Here is a 26,393-nt window from a genome sequence, read left to right as displayed (position 1 = left end):
ATACCTGCATTGTTATTTGGATTGTCGTCTTCCTCTTGCATTTCCTCCTGTAATAATACACACAACATGCAAATCAACACTTGTGTACTTCTGATCCCAGGTCTGTATAGAGGTGTGTACTCCTGAGGCATGCAAGTTCATGAGGTAAAACACACAAACAGACACACTGGAAAACGAGGAGAGAGATGGGAGCCTTGAAGGAAAAAAGAAAAGCAAAGAAACAGTCGAAGCAACAGAACCTGAGACACAAAAAAATAAATAAATAGCATGCAAAGAAAGCTGACGGTCTTTCGTGCAAAAATATTGTTTAACCAGTATTTTTACCTGGCTCATTTTACGTAAAATGTATTTTATAGATTTTATTATATGTATTAGAATTCTAAAATGTTAACCTTAAAACAATTAAAAACTCGTTATCAGTAGGGTAAGAAAAATAATTCAAAAGATACTTTCTGTAAAGTAAATGTATCTTAAGTGATATTTTTACTGAATAAAAAGTACCATTTGGTGAGCAACCAGCAAGATTTACGTAAAGTTTTAATGGTTTTAATGTTTGTATTCTATTATTTATTCATTCAACTTGGGTTTTTCAATAGCAGATCCAACAGGTGGAGACAAAGAGAAAACCCCTGGCCCACAAGGGGATATTTAATATTTGTCTATGAGGAGAGGTGTGTGTTTGTTTGGAAGGTGGAGGGTTACAGATCCGATTGTGTTTTTTCAACCGTCCTGTGAGATGCATGCAACTTGAATGTCTATAGATGTGGCCCTTCCCCCTTATTCTCGTTCCGCCCTCCCTTGCATAAGAGTGACACATTATGGTTTAAGCAAACAGATGGCTTGTCCACAGAGATGGTACAACTTCTTGGGGGGGAGGTCCTGTGAAACCAAATGCCACCTCAGCACACACGGGGAGAATGCAATTTCCTGCTCACTCTAAAGAAAACTAAACCCAAAAATCCACCCTGCCCCTAAGCATTGTCCCTCTCTATTGATTTCTACCACCACCAGGATCCCCCTCTTATCAGAAGACCAGAAGCTGCGGAAGTTGTGATTTGATTCATGGAACAAATGCACAGGGCGCACTGAGGACGATAGACATCCTGAAGTCGGTCACTTTTTTTTTTTTTTTACTGATGTTAGGGGGGAAATATGTAGAATTCTGTGGAATGGATGTGGATATGGTAAAATGTGTTAGTTATTAAGATATTATATATTAAGGCGGACATAACCCATTGGTTCTTGTCCAAATTTAACTTTTACATTTGGTCCCCTCAATCTTAAATACTCGATTACATGATTGGATAAAGACATAATGAAACCAACATTTTTGATCTATGTTTCCCAAGGAAAGGAAGAAAAAGCAGAAACATGAATTAAAAAAAGAAACAGAGAACATGCAAGAACAGAGCAGAGAAAAAAAGAAGAAGAAAAAGCAACAAATCTTCTACAGAAATCCGACAGATTCTTAATAAAGAGGATACAGTATATACCAAGAGACACACACAAAGCTGAAGGATAAGTGGCCTATAGGGTGTTGTTGGACTTACCTCAGTGGGTGAGGCCTCCGGGGCCTGTTCCGCATTGAGTTTGTCTGGGGGGCCCCCAAACTGTGACATACCGAGGGCCCCTGGGGGCCGCAGCACAGATGGCGGAGGCGGCAGTAGAAGAGGAAGAGGAGGAAGAGTAGACTGAGGAGAAGATGAAGACGCCCCGTGTTTGCTACCAAACAGGGCCCCTGGATGGTGGGAGCTGCTGCTGCCATTGGAGCAACGAGGCCCTGAGGAGCACAGGAAATGAGTCTCACCCACCTACTCTCAGACCAGCGGCCATCTTCCATACAGCAGCAGAGAGAGAGGAGGAGGAGGAGGAAGAGGAGGAGGAGGGAGGAGGGGGCAAGGGGCACACATAGCCTTCATTTAGAACCAGAGAGGGAGAGGAGGGAAAAGATGAAGAGACCGGAGTGGGGTTAGGGCTTGGCCTCTCTCGCTCTGTTTTTTTGGTCCTCTCCATCCACCCACGTGCACACACAAAGAATGACTGTATGTGTGTGTGTGTGTGTGTGTGTGTGTGTGTGTGTGTGTGTGTGTAAGTGAGCCATAAAGAAATTGGAAAGAAGAGGCTTTTAAATAATGGCGGAAGTTCTCTTCATTTTAAAACCACATCTCAGGCTACTTGCCAGAATCCGTGCGAAAAGTTCAAACGTACATGAAATAGATTGTAACTGCCTTACTCGGCAGACACCAAGAGTAGCAAAGGTTCAGAGAAAAATGAAATATTTACACCAATTATATAATGTTAAGGGACAAATGTGTCATTTTTATTTGACTTCTTCGATGGATGATTTGTCTTTAATTACTGTATAGAACAAAAAAGCTTTGATGCAAATAATTAGGCATGTCAATTTAAGGTGTTAATTCAGTGCATAAATGTAAAAAAATAATTACTCATGCCCTACGACATATGTAATTCTGTAATAAGGAAGTTTCACCTTTTTAAAGCTTTACTTGATACTGCAGATGTCAGTCTGCATTAGACTCTTGAAAAAGAGTTTTTGTGATTTACTTGTCTGTCACAAGAATTTGTGTAGCATTGAAACTCTGCATTATAATAACAAATATATTTCCTCATTAGACCTGTGCTAGATCTATACTATATACAAGGTCATATGAACAGCCAGTGTGTGTGAGACAGGTACTTTCAAGCCACGGTTTCTGAATGTTCTTCTGGTCTTTCTTCTTTTTTTTTTTTGGAGAAGAAGAATGTTTGTGGACTCCTGTTGTTGGGAATATGCCGGAGTTGCTGGTTAAGAGCTAAGTGGACAGATGCACATGCTACAGTAATGCACAACCACGAACAGATTCCTGGAATTCTCCACTCCTACACCGTCCACTCCCATCCAGCACACATCACCCCCTCATTTCTCTTTCCTCGTGTCTGCAGTGTGTGCTACAAACTCCTCGTCAATTAACAGCTATTGAATGGTTGAATGTATGGTTCGCATCTATACATTAGTCCATTGTCATTCTCATTTGTAAAATTCCCAACTAAAGTGCACTCGGGTGCTTTGATGTATGTTGCAAAACTTTCCAGGAACTTATTCGGGGGGGTGAGTGAAAATGTGGTGTAGGTTTGAGTGATCGGATCTGGGGCAGCCATTTGACCCGATTACCACCAATAGATATTGTCCATTACAATAGATATTTAAACACTGATCACAGGTCAGGGTTTTGATCAAGCCTGCAAAGCTTTGTCTCAGGCTTTGCCTTAAAAATAAACTAACTTTCACCTCTCTCCTATTAGTTATCTAAATAAAGCAACATGTCCTACGGTTGGTTTCCCAATCTAATGGAATCTACAGGGAGAAAATTCTCATCTGAATGTAGATGAGAGGATACAGGAAATCATTTATTATTACAGCTCATGATACACCAGATTTAAGAGAAACTAGCACAGGTTTACTGGCACACTGAGGTTAACCACCAGCTGCCATGTCTTTTCTGATGGAAACGGTACAAACCTTCATTTTACGTTCCCTTAATGATACCTAATTGGTAACAATGCTTTTTGTTTGGTTTGGAAGACAATTTGTTGCATGAGCTTTGGCTGCGGAAATCGCATACTCCGTATAGTATGAATGTAATCCGGACGTACTGCATTTGTGTTATCATTGTCATGTGACCTACCAGTGTCACTTAACTGCCATTCACAACTTTTCTCCCATGGCCGTATCTCACCAAAAGTAGTAGGTCATCCAGGTACTTTTCACCTACTGTTTTATGTATATTGTTAATTTGCACATACTACTCTTTTCATATACTGTTTGCCTACTGTATACTAGGGAAGAATGCTGTTTCGGATGCAGCTTATGTTTAGCATGGGCAGATCAAACACGAAACTGTCTAGCTACAACCCACCGAAAAGAGTAATGATCTATAAATTCTGCAGAAAAGGAAGCAGAGAAATAGCTCGAACTGCAGGACAGTTTTACCTTCATTAGCGAAGCATTTACACCCAACAGGAAGGCACATGCTCAGGTCTAATTTAATGAAATTTCAGGCCAAAAATAACCAAACATTCAGCTCACTTCTCCTGACAGCTTGCCAACAGATGCACAATTACGAGCACCTTCATTTGAATTCCACCTAAGCTAAGCAATTGAACATACTTGGTTCCAACTAATTTCCAAATGTACTCCAGCATGTCCTATCTACAGCAATTTAAACTGAATTTGCTCAGTTGGTCTATGTCAATACTTCAGAAATGTTTTACAATCAAGAGTGCTGATTTTATTTTTTGCATTGCCAATCACTATTTCTAAACATCTTGAGAAAATATGAAAGTACATCAACTGATTAAAGATAAGAGAAAAAGAAAAAGGTATTCTAAATGTAACAGTGCATATACTACCAGTCAAAAGTTTGAACAAACCAACTTATAATAATTATTTTCCACATTTCACATTAATGGTAGTCATCAATGTATGAAATCATTACATACCTCCCATTTCTCCATTTGTTATCAAAATGAATATTTTATGATTAAAATCATTCAAATATAAACCTTTTGATCAATATTTGAAAAGACAACAAGAAAAAAAGATTCTAAAAAAGATTCCAAATTTAGCTTGTAATGTAGGTGTGCTTGTTACATATCTGACAGTAAGGACAAATTCAGTTGGACAGAATACAGTATTAATATGGTATATGTATATTCATAATCATAAACCTATTTAGTTATCTAAATATTTTATGCATACTATCCCATGTGCAGTAGTGTACATTGTTCTGTATTGTATTGCATTAGAGCATTTTATATTTTACTGAGCTGTAGTATTATCAGTGTATCATTTATTGTTCACACTGTATTGTATGTGGTTTGGATTGTACATTGAGTGCGTAGCTTGTTCTTTGGAACAACTCAGTGATTCCTAGTAAGTGTAAATTTGTATAACCGTATGCATGAAACCACACACACAAACACACACACACACACACACTCCCCTGAGACTCCGGCAGTGGCGTTGAAGAGGACAGGTTGTCAGCCTGCTGTCAGTGTGTATAGATCAATGGAGAAGACAGGCACACACCTAAAGCAAGTTACACCACTAAACCTGACCCAGGATCAGCCAATAACACACAATCTGGGTTAATAACAGCAGCCTGCAGGACGCAAGGGGACCCCCCGTGACCTGCTCGGCCCCATCAAATCAATTCCTTTCCCAGAGACTTCAACAAATCTACTTTGAAGTTTGTGAGAGGAGGGCGACTAGTGATCCGTCAGAGTGGGCACAGTGCGGTTGAACGAGCGTTGTTGTTTTAGAGGGTGCAGAACCCCAAACAATCACTGGTTGATCGGTTACGTATTAACGAAAGTGTGTTTGTGCCGACTTCAACACACATCCCTTCATGTGGAACATCCTCAAGATCTTATTGTTTAATATTGAGATTCGAAGAACAAAAAATAATGGATTTTCATATCTCTAATAAAATCACAAAGAAATAAATCTATTGACATTATTATACACTGGTCTTACAGAGACACTTTATCCAAAAATGAAACTTCTGTCATTATTTACGCTCCCTCATGTTTCAAACCCACATAATTTACTTTCAAGCTAAGCTTCAAAAAGGGCTTAAAGCACCATACAATCAGTCCATACAACTTGTGCATTTCTGAAGCCGTATGTTAGCTATGAGTGACCAAATTTGGGTTTGAACTCGAGAACCGGATCAGTCCGTTTCGTGAATGAATCATTTAGACCAATGTGAACTGGATTAACTGATCTATTAAGAAGATCTAACTTAAGTTTGTTCAGGAATCAGGAATTGCTACTTTCCTCATGAATGTACCAAGAAGAGCTAAAGCATGATTTTTAGCGAATAACGGCACATTTGTTTTCCCCAAAAAAAGGTTTTCTTTTGTAACCCAACCACATTATTTAGAGTCCACTTTTCACAATGCAATCTATACGCAATTAAAATCAATTCATGCGCAGCAATTTTCTTGATGAATATCCTGTTTTACTCTGAAATATGTCACACTAAACAGTAAAATGGTGACTTTAAGCCAAAAGTGAAGATCACAGGAACATTCTGCCAGTGCTGGTGGAAGGCAGGAGGATTTGTACATTAGCGAGATGATCAGATTAATGCTCCTCTACGTCGTCTTTTAGCTAGAGTTTGGGAGACAAAAGCTCCTGTGGCGTGAGTGACAGCCACTGTGTTTCATCCTCAAGAGTGGCCATTAAGACTTAATGTAGTTCAGCAAACACACACTCTTGAGCCTGCCCTAAGGGTTTTAAGAGCAGGAGTGGTTCAGAGTTGTCCTCCCTCTCCTATTCACAAGACTGAACTTAAACAGACAAAAGAGACAATTACCAACCTAGGACAGAGGGAGAGAGAAGGAGACAAGGAGACACAAACTCTCAAAAGGAAATAGCCAAAAATAACAACACAGACCCACAGACATTCAATACTTTGACAAAGTGATCGAGTGTGGGCAAAGATTGGGTTTGGCGAACCCAAAGCTTTTATGAATTTCAGTGCCATTCATAAAAGCTCTGGTGTTTTTGGAGGAGGTATTCAACCACAAAAATGCCACAACTCACACACACTTCACCAAAAGAACGTGTTGAGGGTATAAATATGTATGGATGCATCTAAACATGACAAACTACACTAGAAATTCTAGTTATTTCTCAGTTAGTACATTGTATTACATGTATTGAAGTACATTCAAATGTGAAATTCAACAGTGGGTTCTGTCTGCAGCCATTTAAAACAGTATTTTTACATCTAGAGTCATTATGACTACACTGCAATACAGACTGTCTCTACAGGGTAGCAGACATCACATCATTTTTCTCTGTCCCATCATAAAAAAAAGATATTAACACACACACACACACACACGTTGGGTTTCCATGTTCTATGGTGACTTTCCGCAGACATACCCGTCACAGAAAACGTTATGCATTTTTAGAGTTTCATAAAACATCACTTAGTATGATTTATAAGCTGTTTTCTCCATGGGGACCAGAAAATATCCCCACAAGGACACAAATTTTGGATTTTGCCATCCTTGTGGGGACATTTTGTCCCCATTTACCTGAACCACACACACCCTCACACATATGGAATTTTTGAGAATGTGTAATATCATTGTTGTAAATGTCAATATTTCATCATGCAATTCTGTTAATATTTAAGTAACTGTCAATACTGTCTCCAGTCTAAAGTGTCTCGTTAAACTAAATCTGCCATTATACTAGTGTCAGGTTGTATTAAATAATGACACTATGAAAAAATATGATGCCCCAAAGTTTAAACAAAACTTGATATTCTCTAGGCACAGTCAACTAATAGGATTTATTAAGACACAGGGGCACGAGGTACACAAAGACATACAGAGAGAGTTTATATAAGAGAGTTTTCAAGCACTCTATAGTAGCAAAAGAGCATATACAGTACCATCCTAGCAAGAGCACAACTGAAACTCCAAGGTTTTGGACACATAAAATACAACAGTGGGTCTTGAAGCACTCAATGACAGCACATAAAGCCTTTACCATTCTAGCAGCACCATATACAAGTTCCTATAGATCCTCTAGAAACATCAATGTTTACAGAGAAGACCTACAAAAACTCCACTATAGCACATACAGCCCAGCGGATAAGAACCTAAAAGTCCCTACAGGACCCTATGGTTTATGAAGACCTATCTAAACCTATTGGAGAGTCTTCATGCACCCAATGATAGCACATAACACACAGCACATATTGTTCTAGCAGGAGCACATCTACATCCCAGTGGGATTCTATCAGAACCTAAGGCTATGGAAACTCCATGAGTGAGAGCAGCAAACCACAGTGTGACTTACGGGAAAGAGAGTGTCCTCCCTTCGGCAGGTATTCGAACAGAAGCGGGTTATCCTCTCCGAGCATCTCTGCCCCCAGAGACAGCAAGCTGTTCTTGCTCATGAGGGCGGCCCGCAGGTTGGCCACCGATCCCCCTCTCTCCTGGGACACGGCCTCGTCCCGCTCCGCGGACAGAAACACGCTGTCCCCCGCGCCGGCCTCCTCCTGCTTGACCAGGAGGTCCATGCGCTCGCTGCGGCCGTCCGACATGTGGGCTTCCGTCACTTCTGCACCTGAGAGGAAAGAGAAGGAATGTTAAGAAATGCTCAGAGACACAAATATACACACTCACATTACAGGATGGGAATTTGTCGACTAACTTGCAAGAACAGGTTGAGGCCTAGACGAATGACGAATACGGCTGTGTAAAAATATCCATTTTTTCCAATTAACTGGGACTTTTATTTGAACAATACTGTAGAACTTCTTAAAATCCCCAGATTGATCTCATGACTTGACTAAATGTGACCCTGGATCACAAAACCAGTCACAAGTCGCATGGGTATATTTGTGGCAATAGGCAACAATACATTGGATGGGTCAAAATTATCCATTTTTCTTTTATGTCAAAAATAAATGGACAACTTTAAAGGGGATTTTCTCAATGTTTTTTGCACCCTCAGATTCCAGATTTTCAAATAGTTGTATCTCGGCCAAATATTTTCCTATCCTAAAAAACCACACATCAATGGAAAAATGATTTATTCAGCTTTTTTTGTGATGTATAAATCTCAATTTAAAAAAACTGACCCATGTGACTGGTTTTGTGGTCCAGGGTCACAAATCTTATGACCAGGTTATTTTAATGAATGGTTCAAAAAGACAAATTACCATTTTGTATCTGAAAAACTGTCCTGTATATTTTACAACATTAACAGGAAAAAAAATCAGCATTTTCTTCATGTAAAATGAAATGGATTTTCATTCAATTTATTTTCTGAATGCATGTTACTGATTTTTCTGTGAACAATTGTTATCATTTTTAATCAAAATGTCTCCACTTGATCTTCTGGTGAAACAGCATTCTTCTCTATGGTGCCGTATGCAGGTTTTCTCCAATCATTTTGTTCGTACATTAGCGAGAACTAATCTTTCTTAAAATCGATTGCAAGCTTGCGTTCAGATCTGCTCCATCCAATTAACACCAACTGATTGAACCAAGTCCAGCCCTACGTTTGATTTAGTCCGTTTTGGCTCGGATGTACATCACAATACTGAAGAAAATATCTGTCGCTCATTCTGACTCATTGAGACTTTAAAACTGAACTACACCCAAATGAATCAGAATCGAAATTGGAATTAAATCGAATTGAGTTGGCAAAACGGACCTGAATTGAATTCCAGCCCTGAACAAAAAAGACAACTGATAAATAAACCATCAAAAGAGAAACCAATTTCATCCCAGCAGTTATCATTTTAAACAGAAAAAAAGCCATGTCAGTTTTACCACCCTATTCATAACTACTGTCAAATCAGGCAACACAGAGAAGGCTGCCAAAACACACACGTACACACTCCACCTGTCAAAAGACAAGGACAACTGCTTGGATGTAAGGATGTCCAAACTGTAAGAACAACGGTAAAAAAAAGTGGCAAGACAAAAGCAAAAAAAAAATATTTACCAAAAGAGAGCCAAAAAGGCTTGTTTAGACTCAACTGACAGCCTAAAGGAGAAGAGCTTTTCAAAACAGCTGTCAGTGAAGCTCAGATCACTGGAAGCCTCAAAGCAGCATGAGTGACAGCCCAGCCGGCGAACGGCTTCAGTCACGGCACCGCAAGACCTGTGCACAACCTGCCATACTTCACACCACTTCATTACACCTTACTTTAGGACAGCATGCTAGCAGAAAACACACACACACACACACACACAGCTAGGCTCTGAAGCATGTATTGTGTTTACACAGTATTCTCTGGGGTCTGGAAGAATAGACAGAGAAATGGAGACAGTGTGAGGGGATGAAACATAATGAGTGTTATAAACCCCCTCCCTCAACACATACACACTGTAACTTCATCTGAGGGCCTCCCAATGACAAGCATCAACTTCATCAACTTTGAGTTTTAGAGGAGGATTTGGCTCATTTCCAGAGAGAGAGAGAGAGAGAGAGAGAGAGAGAGAGAGAGAAAGACTCTCTCTCCCTGTGTTTGTGTGTGTGTCCTTGTGGGGACATTTTTTTGGGACAAATCCAACCTGTGTGTGTGTGTGTGTGTGTGTGTGTGTGTGTGTGTGTGTGTGTGTGTGTGTGGCTCATGAAGCAGTGACCCCCATAAAGATCTTATCTCTTCTGGTGTCCACAACCTGGAGTTCACAAAAAGGTCACTCGTGAACAACTGAGTCTCCATCATTCAAACTTAATTAAAATGTATTTTTGGAAAACAAGTGCTGTTTAAGCAGATTCTGTAATCATAAGTTTCCAAAATGTACCTTAGTGGTCTTGCCAAGCTCAAATAAAGCTGGTTAACATAAAGGATAGTGACTAATAACCTGTGTTCAACAGACTGTTCAAAAGAGTCCTCAAGATAACGAAAAGGAAAACTGTTTTTAAAAATCCAGTTGAAAAAACAAATGTGCGGAGTTCTTAGAAATGTATTCAAGCTGCTATATATCATTTTCAACAATGGTTTTTGATTTAATAACTCTAAAAATGTCATGTGTAACCATCAAGTGAACAGAAATTACATTTCCTTACACCTTGAATATGTGTAGGTTAAAAGTTTTTTTTTTTTTTTTTATAAATGTAATGAATCATTTCAAGTTTGAACCATAATGACATTTACATCCCAAACGAACCTTGCCATGTTATAAAAAGGTCAAAAGGACTTCCTGACACTGTATTGGGGGTCTCCAGCGGTCCTCTTCAAGATCATTCTTTCACATAAAGTGAAGCTGTTTTCTTAATATATTTTAAGAAATAACAATAAATTCCAAATTCAAGAATTTCATCCCTTAAATGATTTTGTTTTACTTCATTATGATATCTATGCTGCCCAAAAAAACTAATTCATTTATGTTTGCAAAATACATACACATTTATCAGATAATAGGTGTATTTAAGTCATTGCCTGAGTTAAGTGCATTTTTATTGCATTTTTAATATGTAATTATTATATTTGGGGGAATAAATGAGTGTCATGTCATATGGTCTGATCCACTTTAGAGTTTATACTGGCCGAGATCCGCCCATTTTCACAGGAACTGGTCTGCTCTGACCAACATATAAGGCATCCAACCACAAGTTGTTTCGTTTTACACGCTATTTGGGGACGAGTTTCAAACCTATTTTTGTTACCATCACAAGTCGATAGCACAAAAATAAACTGAGTCTTGAAATAATTAAAAAACATTGTTGGTCCAGGACTGAGTGTATAGAATATCAATTTAACTTTAATTTAAGTCACAATGTGAAAAACTGAATATCTAGCGAGTGAGAGTGAGAGTCTTTTCAATAAAAAAATTAAATAAAAATAACATAGAGAGAAAGAGAACACATCTTATTCTAACTGTTTGAGGTGCTGAAAGAAGTAATTGTGAAACAGAATTAGAGAGAGGATGTGGAAGATGTAGAAATGAGAGAGGAAGCAGAAATGTGGAGGTGAGAGAGAGAGAGACAGAGAAAGAGATGAAGATGTTCACTACTAAAACAAGATAATTCCAACATAATTTCATCATTTCAAGATCGTAATTTGGTTAATGTGTAATTTATGAAAATGTTTCTCATTCATAGATTCTGTGCAGCTGCAACACTTGTTGCTTAAAGAAATGTTGAATGGTGTTCATGAATATCTGACTGCGTGTGTAGCTCAATTGCCACAGGGGAACATTCCACTAAAACCAGCGGATTAAACGCAATTCAGTGTGTGTGTGTGTGTGAGCAAAGTATGTGAGAGCGAAAGAGTGTTAATGGATGCACCCATCATACAATTGACCCTCACCGACCCAGGGCTTTAGAAAAAATCATACAATCAGCCAAACATACTCTGTGTGTGCCAGAGTTTGAGGGTGTAAATGTGAATATATATTGGAAAAAATACAGTAAATAAGATGCATGTGTAAAGGTCAGTAAGATTTGTGCGTGTAAACCTCACTCCCATGGCCTCAAGAAGCCCACTAGCGCCTCTAGTGTCCTTGTTAGTGCGCCCGCCTCCCACATCGGAGACCCCAAATCCAACTCGGAGCGAGTCGAGTAGGGCCGTGACCCGGATGGGAGTGAGGATTGGGGGGGTGAGTGTAACAGATGTAGGCCAGTAAGAGCTGAGCGTCTAAACCTCACTCCCCTGGTCTCAAGAAGCGCACTAGCGACTGACGCTATGGGCTGTGGTCTTTAGCCTCTATGTTAGCGCGCCCGCTTCCCACGTCGGAGCGGTAAACACACATGGTCAGGACACATTGAGCCTTAGTGCACAAGTGGGAAATGTGGGTTTGAATAGTGTCAGATGAAATTGTAAATATAAACACTGCCCAACTTAACTTATGGTCAGCGGGTAATAAATTGGAGTTTGGCTGGTAACTTTACTAGGAAATGCAACATAAATCCAGTAATGATAGTCTACCTATAGATGGGAAAGAAATGTTGTTGACAAATAAGCAGAAAAAGGACAAGCAGGAGAAAGAAATGAGCAGTGGACAGGTAACACACACACACTGATGTGCACAAACATGCACAGGCAGAGTTAATTAAGTTGGGGGAGTGGGGAGACGGGAAGCAGGAATTCATTAGATAAGTTCACCCCTCATCTGTGGGCCGGGGCCACAGGAGTCAATCAATAAAATGGATCTGCCGCTCCCAAATGCCCCAAGACACGACGCCCACAACGAAGAGAGGAGAAACTCGCCCCTTTGACCCCGATTTCTCCCCCTACACACCTGCCCTGACCTCTCGCCCAACACAAACACATTACAGCCAACACAATACTGAGGCATGCCGTTATTTTAACCACAACATATTCCTCTGTTGCGCTCTATAACATCTCACTGTTCATTACGTCCCACTCAACGCACCACATGGAGATACAGGAGGGATCATTCCCATAGCCATTATGAGCCCACTGTGATTCACATCTAAAAGTACAAACACACACTATACACTAATGCATGAGGAACAGTGGTAGTCTATAAGAAAATACTGTCTCTTATACAGGCATCAACAGGCAATACGGGCACGGCAAGACGGTTTAAAAACACATATAGAAACCTATAGGAGAGTCAGTGAGCAGTGCCAGTCCTGCTCCATCTGGTACCAATCCTGGGAAGATATGCAGAGTCATAAATATGCACAATGACAGACAAATAACTGCCAAAAAAAAAGTACAAAGACGTAAAAAAAAAAAAAAGTAAAAGTAAAAGACATCTTCTCCAAAGCAGGGGGTTTCAAAAGGGTGGAGTGAAAAGTGATCTAGGGTCAGTGGAACCGCCTAGAATTCAATTTAATTTTAATTATGTCATTTTGTAGGCTTATTCATCTGACTTTCATGTTTAATATTACTCTAATAGACTGTCAGTGGGTAGAAAAAGACACACTTAATAAAAAATGATTCAATATGAGTATCAAATGTTAAAAAATATATAGTAGGCCACTTAGATATACTACCATTCAAAAGTGTTTCTTTACTTCAAAGTCTTTACTCTCACTTCTGATTCATTTAATTTGTCCCTGCAGAATAAAAGTACTACATCCAAAACAAATACTGTACGTACACAGACAACGGTAGTGTAAACAGCATGGTAGTGAATTATTACCATGTTTATGTATGATGCTATTGACAAAACCAGGATACAATATATAGTCAGAATATGGCTTTACCTGCACATGCAAGTGAACTGAAAGTTTTTCTTCATCGCTAGCAAACTGTAGGGAGCTTTTGCATGTTTGTTTTAAATGATTGTAGGAAAATGTTCCACTTCATCTAGAACTAATTTTGTTCTCCGTATTCTGAAGTTTCCAGTTTTACAGAGTGAGACACGATTCAGCGCATGAGTGATCCATCCAAATGATTCCCACTCAAACCCCGAACTCGTTTTTACTAACCAGTTTGGCCAATTCATGGAAAAGCACTTCCTCAAAAGAGTGATGCATTAAAATCCCGTAAGAGAGTCTTCAAGTATTCAATTATAACACTAATTATTCATCATATACTACAAAGCATAACATACTATACAATTTTTAAATACTATTTTATTCAATCCACACCATACAAGACACATTTACTAATGCCTCTCCGTTATTACGTCCCACTCGAGACGGCGCATTGAGATACAGGAGGCATTGTTGCGCCTTTGTTTCTGATAGCAGCTTAAGTGATTGAGGAACGCTTATGGAATCTTTCTTCATGTGTGTAATCCGAAAGCTTTAATGGGCGCTGATTGAAGTGCTGTGTCACCCCGAGTGAGATTACAGTGGGAATAATGGCACGTATTGTCCCCCGTTCCTCTCATAAGAGAACGCCTGAATCAGTTTGATTCTTTCTTGCAAAGGGGATCTCAGTTTAATGTGGTTGCCATGGCAGCCAGGCACTCTTGGCTTCAACATTTATGCTAAATAAAACACCCTTTTAAGAGTAGACACAAATAGGCGGACCCACCGTGTTGGCTTTGTGTCCGTGCGTGTGTGTGTGTGCGTCTGCGCGTGGGCGTCCGCTGGTTTGTCGTGTTCTAGAATGTAAACTCTCGGCATGAGAGAATATGCATTCAGAAATGCGAATAAGTGTGTAATAATCGTGCGTAGTGGCTAATGGAAGACCTTGTGGTGAGGCACTGAATGCACGCTTCGTCTCTGAAAGAGCTTTTGTGAGCATTGAGAGTGTGTGATCTGTGCGTGTTAATAGTTATTGGAGGGGATGGGGTTGGGCGAATGTCTATTAAAGCACAATAAACGAGAGAAAGACAGAGAGAAAAGGGTCAGCTGATGGGCTTTGACCCAGTGACCCTCTGTTCCAGCTGCTGTGGCGATTACGACCCTCCCCGGCTGAAACTCAACACTGTCTTTTGTTTCAGCCGGTTTCGAGGTGTCCCTGGACTCTCTCCATCTCGCACAGAGATCAGGTTTACGCACACACAGCGTGGAGTTTGTTTCTGTTCGCTGATAAGACACCGAGAGCTGTTTAAGCTGTCATGTTTAACTCTTATCTGCTGCATCGTTACATCAGAACTAGTAACACGCACTCATTAGCCACGATAAACGTCCCCTCAGGACACCGGAACGCACATGTATGTAAACACACACACGCCACTCATGTGTCCAGCCGGCTTATAGGTAGGGAGGGGAAGGTCAGGCCTGCTTTCTCAGCGTGGTTGGAGTTCGAAAGGGTAAAAAGTAATTTCCAAGGAATGGAGGGAGGGAGGCACTAAAAAAGCCGAAGAATTCAGAGGCAATTTAAAAGCAGTGTGGGAGAGGGGGATGAGAGGGAAAAAAAGAAGAAAGAGGAGGCATGATGGAAAGTAAAAGAGAGGTTGTTATTTTTCTCTTTCTCTCGCTGTTGTTTTTTAGGGACTAGTCGGGCCACAACCTCCAAGGAGAGAGAGAGAGAGAGAGATAGAGAGATAGAGGGAGAATAAATCAAACAAACCCTGAAGGCTAGAAAGGAGGGAGGAAAGACGAGAGGAGAAGTGTGGGTAATGATGGAGGGGGGAGTTGAGTGGGCGACGGAGAGGACGAGAGGGTGAGCGCGAGCAGGGGTGGAGGTGGAGAAGAGGAGTGGAGGATTGCAGGGCTCAAGGTAATCTGGGGAGTTAATGCAGCTTAGCAAAGCAGAGAGAGAGACCGAGAGAGAGAGGGAGCACAAAGTGGCAGACAGTGAAAGCAGCAGAAAGAGAGAGGGCGTAAGAGACAGAGAAAGACAGACGGAGAGAGAAAGGGAGGGCCGGAGAGAGTGGGAGAGAGGAGATCTTGGGGAAAATGGAATGCTGGGTGGAGAGGGGAAGCAAACACGCAGGGCTTTGTGCTAAAAGCACGACTCTGGGGAGGGTGCGACCGACGCTAAATCCAGAGCACAGGCCAGAAATCAGGGTTTAAAGAGCAGCCAACAGGACCGGCCCTTTTTAGACGTGCACTCTGAGAGCCAAACACATGTACATATGGTCTAAAGTGAAACTGATGGTGAACTAGGACAATTGATCAGCCATAAATAGTTCTTAACTATTGCTTCATTTACAATGCTTAATTGACAATGTTGTCATTGTCATGTGACCTACCAGCATCAGTTGTGTCACTTCACTGCCATTCACAACTCCTCTCCCGTAGCCTCATGGGGAAGGAAAGTGTCAATTGGATAACCACTTCAGAATCTCGCCGGAAGTAGTGGGTCATGCGGGTAACTTCTGAATAAATGCTAAATAAATGGGTAAATGCTACTCATTTCACATACAGTTTTTAACCTACTATATGCATATTTGGTTTTTGAATGAATTGGTTGAGTGAATGACTCAATGACTCACTTGCAAAGACAGTCACTTGTTTTGTTCCTGAATTAATCAATGTTTTTGAAAAGACTGAAATGTGCAAACACAGAAAAGCGGTGCGATACAAACATTTCAATGTCCCAGTTGTACTGTTATATCAGCACTCTTGCAATGCTGCTCGGCCAATCAGATTCGAGGACCGGAACTAACTGCTATATAATGGAATTTTAAAGCTAGTTTCGTCCTTGTATATTTATCATAAACAGTTATTTACAGCATCATATACTATACAAGAGTCTCTTTCCAGCTCTCTGGAAAATGAAGCTTAATGGGAGGAATATTCCACATACATAGTATGTATCGCCACACTGGAGTTCTGGATAAACATCTGATGATACACTTTTCAATAAGGAAAAAAGTTGTTAGAAGTCTTCTCTGATAGGCCTTTGTTGCTGAGTTTCTTACATCAGTGAAAGAACAGGCTATCATTCTTACAGTTCAATTTAAGCCACATATTATGTTGCAAATCGTTATAAAGCTACCAGCCAAATGGAGTTTCTCCAATTGAATTACTCGCCAAAGGCAATTTTACTCACATTTGGCACTTAACGACTGTTAATTCTGGACCCTGAACATACACATCACAAACATTTTGCACACAGAAAGCTTCCACACAGCTGATAGATGTTGGTTTGTGTTGTACCTGTGAGGAATGTCACTTTGAATGAGGTTAAATTACTGTGAATTTAACAGCAATGTTGACGACACGGCCTGGCGAAGCATTTTTGTCCAGCCGATTCCCAAGTTTGATTGTGGCTTTAGTCATTTTCCAAACCTCATCTGATACGAGGTGTAAACTGGGGCTATGTGTATGCGTTCCATTCCACGATTACTGTGTTTCTGCCTCATCATGAGCTGTATTCGCTCAGCTGTATGGCCATATCCTTGGTAACTTCTGTCATGGGCGATGAAGAACACAGGAGCCAGAGGAAAGAGCTCAGAGAGAGAGAGACAGTGAGAATTAAGACGTAAAGTGGTCAGTAAAGATGTAAAGGTCCGCCATAAGAGTCCAGACATACTCCAGGTATGAGGCCAAATGGAAAGCCTGAGGAGAAATGAGCAGGAGGGAGACGCCAGGTCTTTAGGCGTATAGACAGAATCCTTAATGTCAGATTATCTTAGAAACGATACAATTCCAAACAAAAAGAGAAACCTCAAAGCTCATCATCAGTAGCGTCGACTGGGTCAAAATCAATTTAACGTTTTAATAAGATCATTAGAAATGATTCTGTTGAATGATCAATCATGCACATATTCCCGGTTCCGTAGGTAATTCTGCAGCTGTCAAAACACGCTGTACAACTTTACAACAAGCATGTCCGGCGTGTGACCGATGTGCAGTCTGCAGCTCCACATGGTCAATGGAGCTCCATGGCAACAGGATCTCATTTAAAGGCTTCTACATTTCAACTCCACACAGTTGAAGTGAGCACGAGAGCCAACAATGAACAATGAGAGATGACAGGATTGCATGTGATGTGATCTGGAAATCTCAATACAATTCCACGCAAGGTTTCCACATGTGATCTCGATGCTTTCAAAACACGCCATACAACTTTACGCCCATGGCACATGGTCATTGGAGCTCCATGGCAACTACATCTCATGTAGACGTTCTACATATCAAGGCAGTTCTTAAGTAAACGCAAGAGTTCATTAGAACAATGAGATATGGCGTGATTGTGTGTGATCTGCTGAAATCTTAATATAACTCTGTACAAGGTTACTGTGACTGACGTGCCAATCTAAAATGGAACAATAAAGAGGTTTTCAGGAGGGGGAAGAGTGGGAAAGAGAAAAGAGAGGGGACGAAAGCAAGAGAAAATGGGAAGCTTCTTATTCCCTCTCGCCAGAGGAGAGTTGGGTCATTGAAATTAATTGCATGTGATCAAATCAGCTGAATCAAGGCAGATTAAGGAGGTGCCCTCCTCTAGAGTATGATGGACGGAGAGTTAGAGACTCTAGGTCTTATTTAAGCTAGCTGATGTGTCACTTCCTCTTCCACTTGTGGCGGGGGCCACAGAGCTGGCCCAGTTGACATGTGGGTAATAAGCCACACAGTTACACACAATCTCTCACTCATCAAAACGCATCAGAGCTAATGACAGAGTGTGGAGGAGAGAACAAGACTGGGCATGAACGGAGAGAGGCATCCCCGTTAAACGGACTAATGTCCTAAATCTTTAAAGCTTCATTTTCATTCAAGTTCAATTAAATATGGCATTTACCCTGAACTATGGTTCATAAATAACAGTTTGATATCTAATATGTCTAATAAGCATGCAAAGAGCACACACAAATATGGGTAAAATAGCCATGGTTTTATTGGACTGAACAATTTTTGTCAATTCTTCTCAGTATTGAATGTAAAATAAGTACATCTATTGTCATTTCTACTTCAACTTTGTCTGCCATCTTGAGATTTTCCCTTTTCTCAACTTTGCTTTGGTTGTGCGCCTACGATGCCTTAAAAATGGGCAGCGGCCATAGCAATAGATGCTATTTATACTAAGTTAATTAGTGATAGATTCTGTTTACACTGTAAAAATAGCAGTATTTTCTATGCAATAAGTGTGAATAGAAGTTAGATGCTATTTGCACTTATATATAGTGGCAGATACTACTTGCACCTCAGTGTTGTTGTACATTAAACGGTGTGCAATAATAACAGAGTAAAATAAAAATGAATAAAAACACTTTATTTACACTTTTTGGATATTTATTTCATTTTTTTTGAAAAAAATAAATGACTATCCGATCCGATATGTGATGGGAAAAGGGAGTAGAGGGAGTTCGGCAAAAGACGGATTTAGCACGGGTCGATTAAAGTCAAAACTTTCTGCCACGTGCCTTACCCCTACACTATTGCTACTGCCGACGATTCAGCATCTTCTGTTATTTTGTCTGGCCCAACTAGATGTCAGTGGGTGGAGTCAGTGTAAATAGCCTCTGCCAAAAAGGCAGCAACACTCTTAACAACACTCGATAAAAAATGTCTTAAAAAAATCTAGGAAGAATTACTATACTTTGGTAATGAATATAAGAGAAAAGAGGAAAGACAGTACAAAGGGAGATGAAAGATACAGATGGAGTGTAGGGAACCAGAGGTTAGACAGAAAAATGAGGGAGAGAAGTGGGTAAAATGAGGAAAATAGCAAATGAAGGAATGAGACATAATTGACCTCATAGTTGCAATTCCTCAGAAGAAAAGGAATGGAGGCTGGAAGTAGTGGAAAAATAGAGGAATAGGGAAGGATAGACAGGATGAATGTGGAGAGAGAGGGGGAAAGAAATGGACTTTTTGGGAGGACAGTAACGGCCGCTTCCTCATGCGGTCTCAGGAATGCAGGACGGGTGGATCTGAGTGTGTTCTGGTGTGTGTGTGTGTGTGTGTGTGTGTGTTTGCCCGATAGACCAGACAGGAATCCCTAACCCCCACAGACTCTGGAGCCAGTTATCAGAGAAAGAGGGGCCGGGATGTCACAACTTTTATCTCTCTTTCTCTCTTGCTTTCCCCCTCCCTTTTTCCAGTTCTCTCTTTTCACATCCTCCTCCTTCTGCCCCTCTTTCTCCATAATTGTGCCAGAAGAAAAAAGAAAACAGGGAGGATGTGGGGTAAAAGAATGAGAGTGAGCTAGAGGCGAGAGGAGGACAAACCTTGTGAAGTGAGACTGCTTCAAGGTTGTGGTGAATTCTTTTACAAAGCCAAACACAGAACAGAAAGAAACATCAGATCATATCATTATCCTGTTTCTATATTCTAGTGCATGGCCATCTGAAATTCTCTATTCTGATTGGGCAGTTTTTCTGGAAAGACACTGTAACTTCTATAATGAAACTTTATGACTGTTGTCCCAGGCAACCGATTTCCTTCATAGCTGTGCTTATTTTTCTCTTTTTTCTTAATCAAATAATTATGTGTGCAAATAATAATTTAATCTCAAATCAATAATTCATGTGTGTTAATTGGAAGTGCAAGTTAGCAAGTTTTGACATAAATAGTGACATTCACTTTGATAAATGTCAGCTTGTAACCACGGGTACACCATTAACCCTCAAGCAATCATATTCATCCATTGTGAAAAGCTGAGCCGAAGCCCACCTCAGAATTAACAATGCAATGTTCCTCCACAAGTAACGTGCAGTTTAACACCTTAACCACTAGAGGGCCAAATCTTCAGTACCGCAGCTTCAAAGTACATAGTAAAAATACGCTCTTAACACTAGATCTGCAACTTGTAAAAAAACTGTGATGTAGTAACATAGTTACGTCACTCGACAGATAAGCCAGTTCTGAGAGTGGTCCGCAGATCCCCTGGCTTGGCTCCAGCACTATTTCTGTGGAAAGGGGTGTGTTTGTGTGTGTGTGTTTGTGTGTGTGTGCAGTTCCTGCCGTGAGATTCTGATTGTTTGGAGCCGAGCTGGTGATGAGCCCAGACCCTCCATACTGATCACCTCAGGAGAAGGACGGTGACACCTCTCTCACTCTCTCTCTCACCTCACACAATACCTCTGAGAGAGAAAGACGGGGAGGGTGGGCAATCTGCTGGCTTCCTGCCGTTTTCTCGGAAAAAGGAGCCTTTAACTTCACACCGCTGTCATAGAGTGAGCTGGTCCAAAAAATCCACCTCGGTACAAGAGTATTCACAATGAAAACCACAATGCAGCTCTTACTGTGTGTCTGAGTTTGAGTGTGTGTGTGTGTGTGTGTGTGGGCATGGAACAGAAGCCAGGGAATGCTTCTAACGGTGTGAAGCTCACACCCAAAGATACTGCATCTCTTCAAGGGCATACCTTCACACACACACACACACACACACACACACACACACAATTGCTGCAGTCCATTATTTGAAAGAAAACAGAAGTGACACACTGAATCGGTGGGGCACAATTGAGGACATACAAGAGATTTGTACACTGCATTCATCACTACTAAGACCCCCCCCCCTAAACCACATGTGCATTTACCTAGTTATCTACATGAAGACATACCGTAGACTTCAACCATGTTTACGTAAAGCAAACTGTGATGGCCACAGCGACGTTAGCATTTCCATTCATCTCAGCAGCGATTGCTTGGCTGGTGCAGGAAGTACATCATTTGAAATCTACCATCTTTGTTCATGGGTACTCAGTTCTGGACACTTTTTTGAACCAGTCATCTGAGTTAAAAATGTTGTGTTACTTAAAAAAAAAAACTGGTATAATGTTTTGAATAGCCATCAAAGGATAATATATATTTTTCAAAATGGTGCAGCTAAGACATAATGCTAACTGACTGGATCTATTAACTTGTTCAAAATGCATTAAATATTCAACACATTTGTATGACCTTGTTTCCTAAAAATAAAAATAAATATAAAAACAATATATATTATTTTAGAATGATTAAAAATGAAATATTAAGAGGTATATTATTACTTTTTACTTCATTGTTGACTTTAAACGATGAAAATGGGATAAAAAAATAAAATAAAATAAAAATTATTTATTTATAATAAGACTAACCCAAACCCAAATCTTATTCCTACTCCTCAAGAAAATGTTTTGCATTTTTATTCATTATAATAATAATGCATATTTTATGTTATTATATTATACAACATTATTTATGTATGATGCACTTAGTAGTTTACCTACAGTAGAGCACACCCATTTATCTAGCTTCTAGGGACAATTTGTATGACACACTCATAATCCACTGCTCCACGATCACACCTGTGAGCACATATGACACACACATAGCACATCTCGCAACACAAACCAATGGCATCATCTTCTGTGCACACGCAGCTGTGGTGTTGTAGCTACAGTTCATGCATCAGCCATTGCCCACTTTACACACACAGACATAGGAATTTCCCCTTGCACCTTTAACGCCCTCTCCCCTAAACCTCTCCTTATTTAGGAGCGAGGGAGAGCAGGGTGCAGCCACAGGGAGGAGGCGAGGGAAGGGCAAGACAAAGGGTGGAGGGTCGAAAAGAGTTGGGGAGGGTGTGGGGTTGAAAAACGAGTGTGTGTGAGGAAGGGAGATTTTGCCCTCCCACGCCGGTTGTGTGAGTGTGTATGTGTAGCAGGGCCAATCCGACACACCCAGAGGGCAGCGAACCTCCACATCCTGCCCGGGGCGTCCGTTTGTCCAAACAGCTCAGTTCTTCCTCTTCTCTACTCTCTCTCTCTATGCTGAAACCAGTCTGACTGGAGGGTAGAGAACAGGAGAGGGTGGGGGTTTGTCTATAAAGAACAGAAACCCCCCGTAAAACCAGAAGAGGAAGAAAAAGCCACGGAGTAAAATACAGCAGAAGAAAACAAACAGCAGGGCGTTGTCCTGCCCTGAATAGGGAAGTTTGATGGTTTGGTGGTGTTCTTCACACACTCTCAAATACACACACAAGCACCTCTTACCCTCTCTGTCCACAGCAGTGAGCTCGGAGCTAGTGCACGGCGATGACAAGAAGTACAGCGAGGACCCGTATGCAAGTCTTTCAGGGTGTCTAAACACTAGACAAGTCAAATGATATATCCTGTCAGGCCTATAATCATGTCCCAGAATGCTCTCTTCTCTCTCTTCCCCTGTGTCTCTCAGTGATCAGTCTTTAGAGTGGCTACCAGCTACAGTCATCACATACCACTGCAAATCTACTGATTTCAAAATGGGATGGAGCAGGGGTGTCCAATCCTACGACTGGAATTTAGCTCCAACACAATTGCCTAGAAGTTTCTAGTAATCCTGAAACCATGATTAGCTAGTTCAGTTATGTTTAATTACGATTGGAGCTATCCTGCAGGAAACGGGGAGAAGGATTGGACACTCCTTGAGATAGTGCATCTCAAGGACACAGAGCAGTGGTCTCCAACCCTGTTCCTGGAAGCTCCCCAACAGGACACATTTGGGATGTCTCCTTGATCAAACAAACTCATCAACTTGTTACATGAGACCTTAAGATCTGAAATGATTGGGTTAGATAAGATAAACCTCCAAAATGTCTACTATTGGAGAGTTTGTGGAACAGTTGGAAATCACTGATGTAAAGGAAACCTGCAAGGATGAATGCTACACCATCCGACCAAAAGTTAAAACTGTTGCTGTAACACAGGGGTGTCCAATACTGCTCCAGGAGGGCTACTTTCTGGCAGGGTTTAGCTCAATCACACCTGCATGGAAGTTTCTACTGATCCTGAAGACTTTGATTAGCTGGTTCAGGTGTGTTTAATAAGTGATAGAGCTAAAGGCTACGTCTACATTAATCAGGATCCATTTTCGTTTCAAAACGCTCTCTGTCCACACTAGCGTTTTCAAGCATTTTCCAAAAGTTTCTCATCCACATTGAAACTTCAGAAAACTATAGATTTACCTTACTGCGCATGCGTAAAAGCTCGTAAAAGCTCACTGAGATGATACAGATGGAACAGACATCATAACATTCTCATGCTATTCTTCTGGCAGGATCATTTTATTTAACAAAATATTCACTGATACATGCAGGTCGCACTCAGTCACCATTATATGTTTGGGCTAAAACACAACTGCTCCCATGTTTTCAAAAAGCTCTGTTTTCGCAGGACAAAAACGCCGTCTCAGTGTGGACAAGGCCAAACCCTGCTGGATATTGTCCCTCCAGGATCAGGATTGGACGGCATCTATTGATCAGTGAAATTTCAAAGAGTCCAGGAGTCCAACGGGCCAACCTGTGCTTTGAGAAATCCAATTTGCCACATTCCTGGCTGATTTCAAACTGATCCATCATTTTTCACACTCTCAAAATGGATCTTTATGCATTCCTATCTATCCAATGCTTCAAACTTTCTCCAGTCTCTAAATACCATTAAACTGATCACAACATGCCTGTCACAAGTGTGGACAGGCCCTCTCCATTAAAAAGGTAAGAAACACAAAAATAACTTTTGAATAATAGCAGGACAATCCCTGTAACCCCCATGGCATCCGGAAATTCTGAAGGCGAGCGGCGAGAGCAAAGCACTTTCCCCCACCCTATGTATTGTGATTAGAGGGATTATCCTTCATTAAACAGCCCACCACGATACTAAGAGGCTTGTCTCATTGTGTTCCTCTCAAGATGTCTATTATTTTCCAATAAGCCAGATGAGCATGGTTTTCCCTTAAACTGGTTAATGTAAGGAAATATGTGTTGTGGGTGGGGCTTGATGTGGACTGATTCCAAACAAGACTGGTGCTTTTCACAAAAAATGTAAACAACAGAACCATGGCTTAGTGGTTACAAGGGGTGCAACAATTCATCGATATGGATCGACGCATCAATCAAATGTCTAATGGTATGATCAATGCAAATGTGTAAAATCGCATATGTATTGTTTCAGAGGAACCTTTATTTACACTCTCCACATTTTCAAGCAATGTCTGTCTACGCATTACCGCCAGCGTGTGCATTCTCGTTTAAACTTGCCTGTCAAAGCTTTACAATAAGGACTGCCTGATGGCGCGGGACAGTTGACGGAACTGTCACTGTCCCAATCGGGCCAGTGTTGCATCGTCACGAAAGTTTGTCATTTGCACGTGTTTTTAAGCCTTGCCAATTGAATCATTCAAGCGCAATAAGATGTGAAAGAAGATAAGCAAAAACTGAATTGAGTTCTCTTTCGCTTCTCTTTGTGCTTTATTTTTGCAATTTGTTTTTTCATTTATTTTTCTAAATAAATGTATTTTTTATACAACTGGAGTACCTCATTTTTGTTGTTTCCTAATGAGGACTAGATTTTACAGATCGCACATTTTATCACAGAAGCCTGAAAGACTTTCTTGACTGATGTCATGTCATAAGCTGTCATCAGATTACTGATCTCATGTGTGACTTGATTTTTTTTTCAGAATTATTTATTTTTCTTTATTATTAAAAAATAAAATAAAGTGCGTACATGATGTGCAATTTTCAGATAAATGTTCATGTTATATATTTTGGTTGCATTTGTGAGTTAAATAAAGATGTAACTGGTTGTGTAAAATAGGCACATAATATCATAACATCGACATATCGATCAATATACCCCTGAATAAAATTGTATTGTAATCATATCACAGAAGTTTTTGATGTATCGGAAAAAAGCTCTTAATTTTGAACTCTCAAAGTGCACCAGATTGATGAACATAACTTAAAAATGTACAAAATGTTCTTCCTGGGGGGTGGGGGGGGGGGGCTGGGTCGGGGGGACAAGGTCCACCCACCCCAGTTTCACAAAGTCCTGTGGGGAAACACTGCTATTTGTTGCCCCATGGGATTGGGATGGAGCCCGGATGGCAGAGATGGACACTGGGCTACATTTGTTACTGACTAACCCAACTCAAGTGTGGGGAAGGGGCAGACCTGCGATCTGCCGAGCAGCTCAGGCATTCTGCTACAAGGGCAGGGGGTGCTGACGTTTTGGAAAATGACTTTGCTATCATCGTCATCTTCATTGGCCAAAGCCGAGGCACCGTGGTGTGTCCTGGCTTGAGGCACCTCTTGGTTTTAGAGGCCAAAGTGTCTATATATAGTGCATGTGTAAAGGATTCTGGGAGGGGTAGGTACTCAGAGAACAGAGCACTGAAGCAGGAGGGAACTCCACCACAAGGAAGTCTGGATTTTTCTACCTATGATAAACTCCAGAGTGTTCACTTTCAAAGACACTGACAGTGAGACACATAGGTGGGAGGTGTGGAGGAGTGACAGACATGTCATTTCCAAGCAGAGAGAGCGAAAGAGAGACAAGGACAGTGGGAAGAGACCTAAATGCAGTTTGTGAACCTGAAACCTGACCAACAAAAAAAAGAACAAACAAAGGTTAGATAAATTATAAATTGACCAACAACAAAGAACAAAGATAATTTCCTGCTATATACTCACAACACTTTAAGTGATTATTGTCTGAAATGTTTGAGAAATTATTGACTGTGGTAATTAACAGTGTGTCACACAAGCTGTAAACTGACATTAGGTTGAAAAATACCAAAAAATAAATTCCCTTGGTGGCCATCTTGGTAAATCCCTGGGGCAGCT

The 26,393-nt window shown here is 40.7% G+C and overlaps 1 protein-coding gene across 4 annotated transcripts in view; it reads right to left on the bottom strand.

The window, feature by feature from the left end:
- zbtb46 (zinc finger and BTB domain containing 46) overlaps positions 1-26,393 on the bottom strand; it is a 119,135-nt gene that overhangs the window by 14,605 nt on the left and 78,137 nt on the right. For 2 of the 4 annotated variants that reach the window (XM_081387140.1, XM_081387143.1), the window contains exons 3-5: positions 7,883-8,152; positions 1,551-1,780; positions 5-47 (exon numbers count right to left, since the gene is read on the bottom strand). In XM_081387140.1, the coding sequence (XP_081243266.1) occupies positions 5-47; positions 1,551-1,780; positions 7,883-8,152 (543 nt within the window). The remainder of the gene's footprint in view (positions 1-4; positions 48-1,550; positions 1,781-7,882; positions 8,153-26,393) is intronic. The other 2 variants (XM_081387142.1, XM_081387141.1) reach the window with 1 other exon arrangement.

The sequence above is a fragment of the Scardinius erythrophthalmus genome (genome assembly GCF_964197995.2).
Source record: "Scardinius erythrophthalmus genome assembly, chromosome: 15".
NCBI lineage: Eukaryota > Metazoa > Chordata > Actinopteri > Cypriniformes > Leuciscidae > Scardinius > Scardinius erythrophthalmus.
The sequence above is the reverse complement of the archived record's forward strand: the minus strand, read 5'-3'. Positions and strand labels throughout refer to the sequence as shown.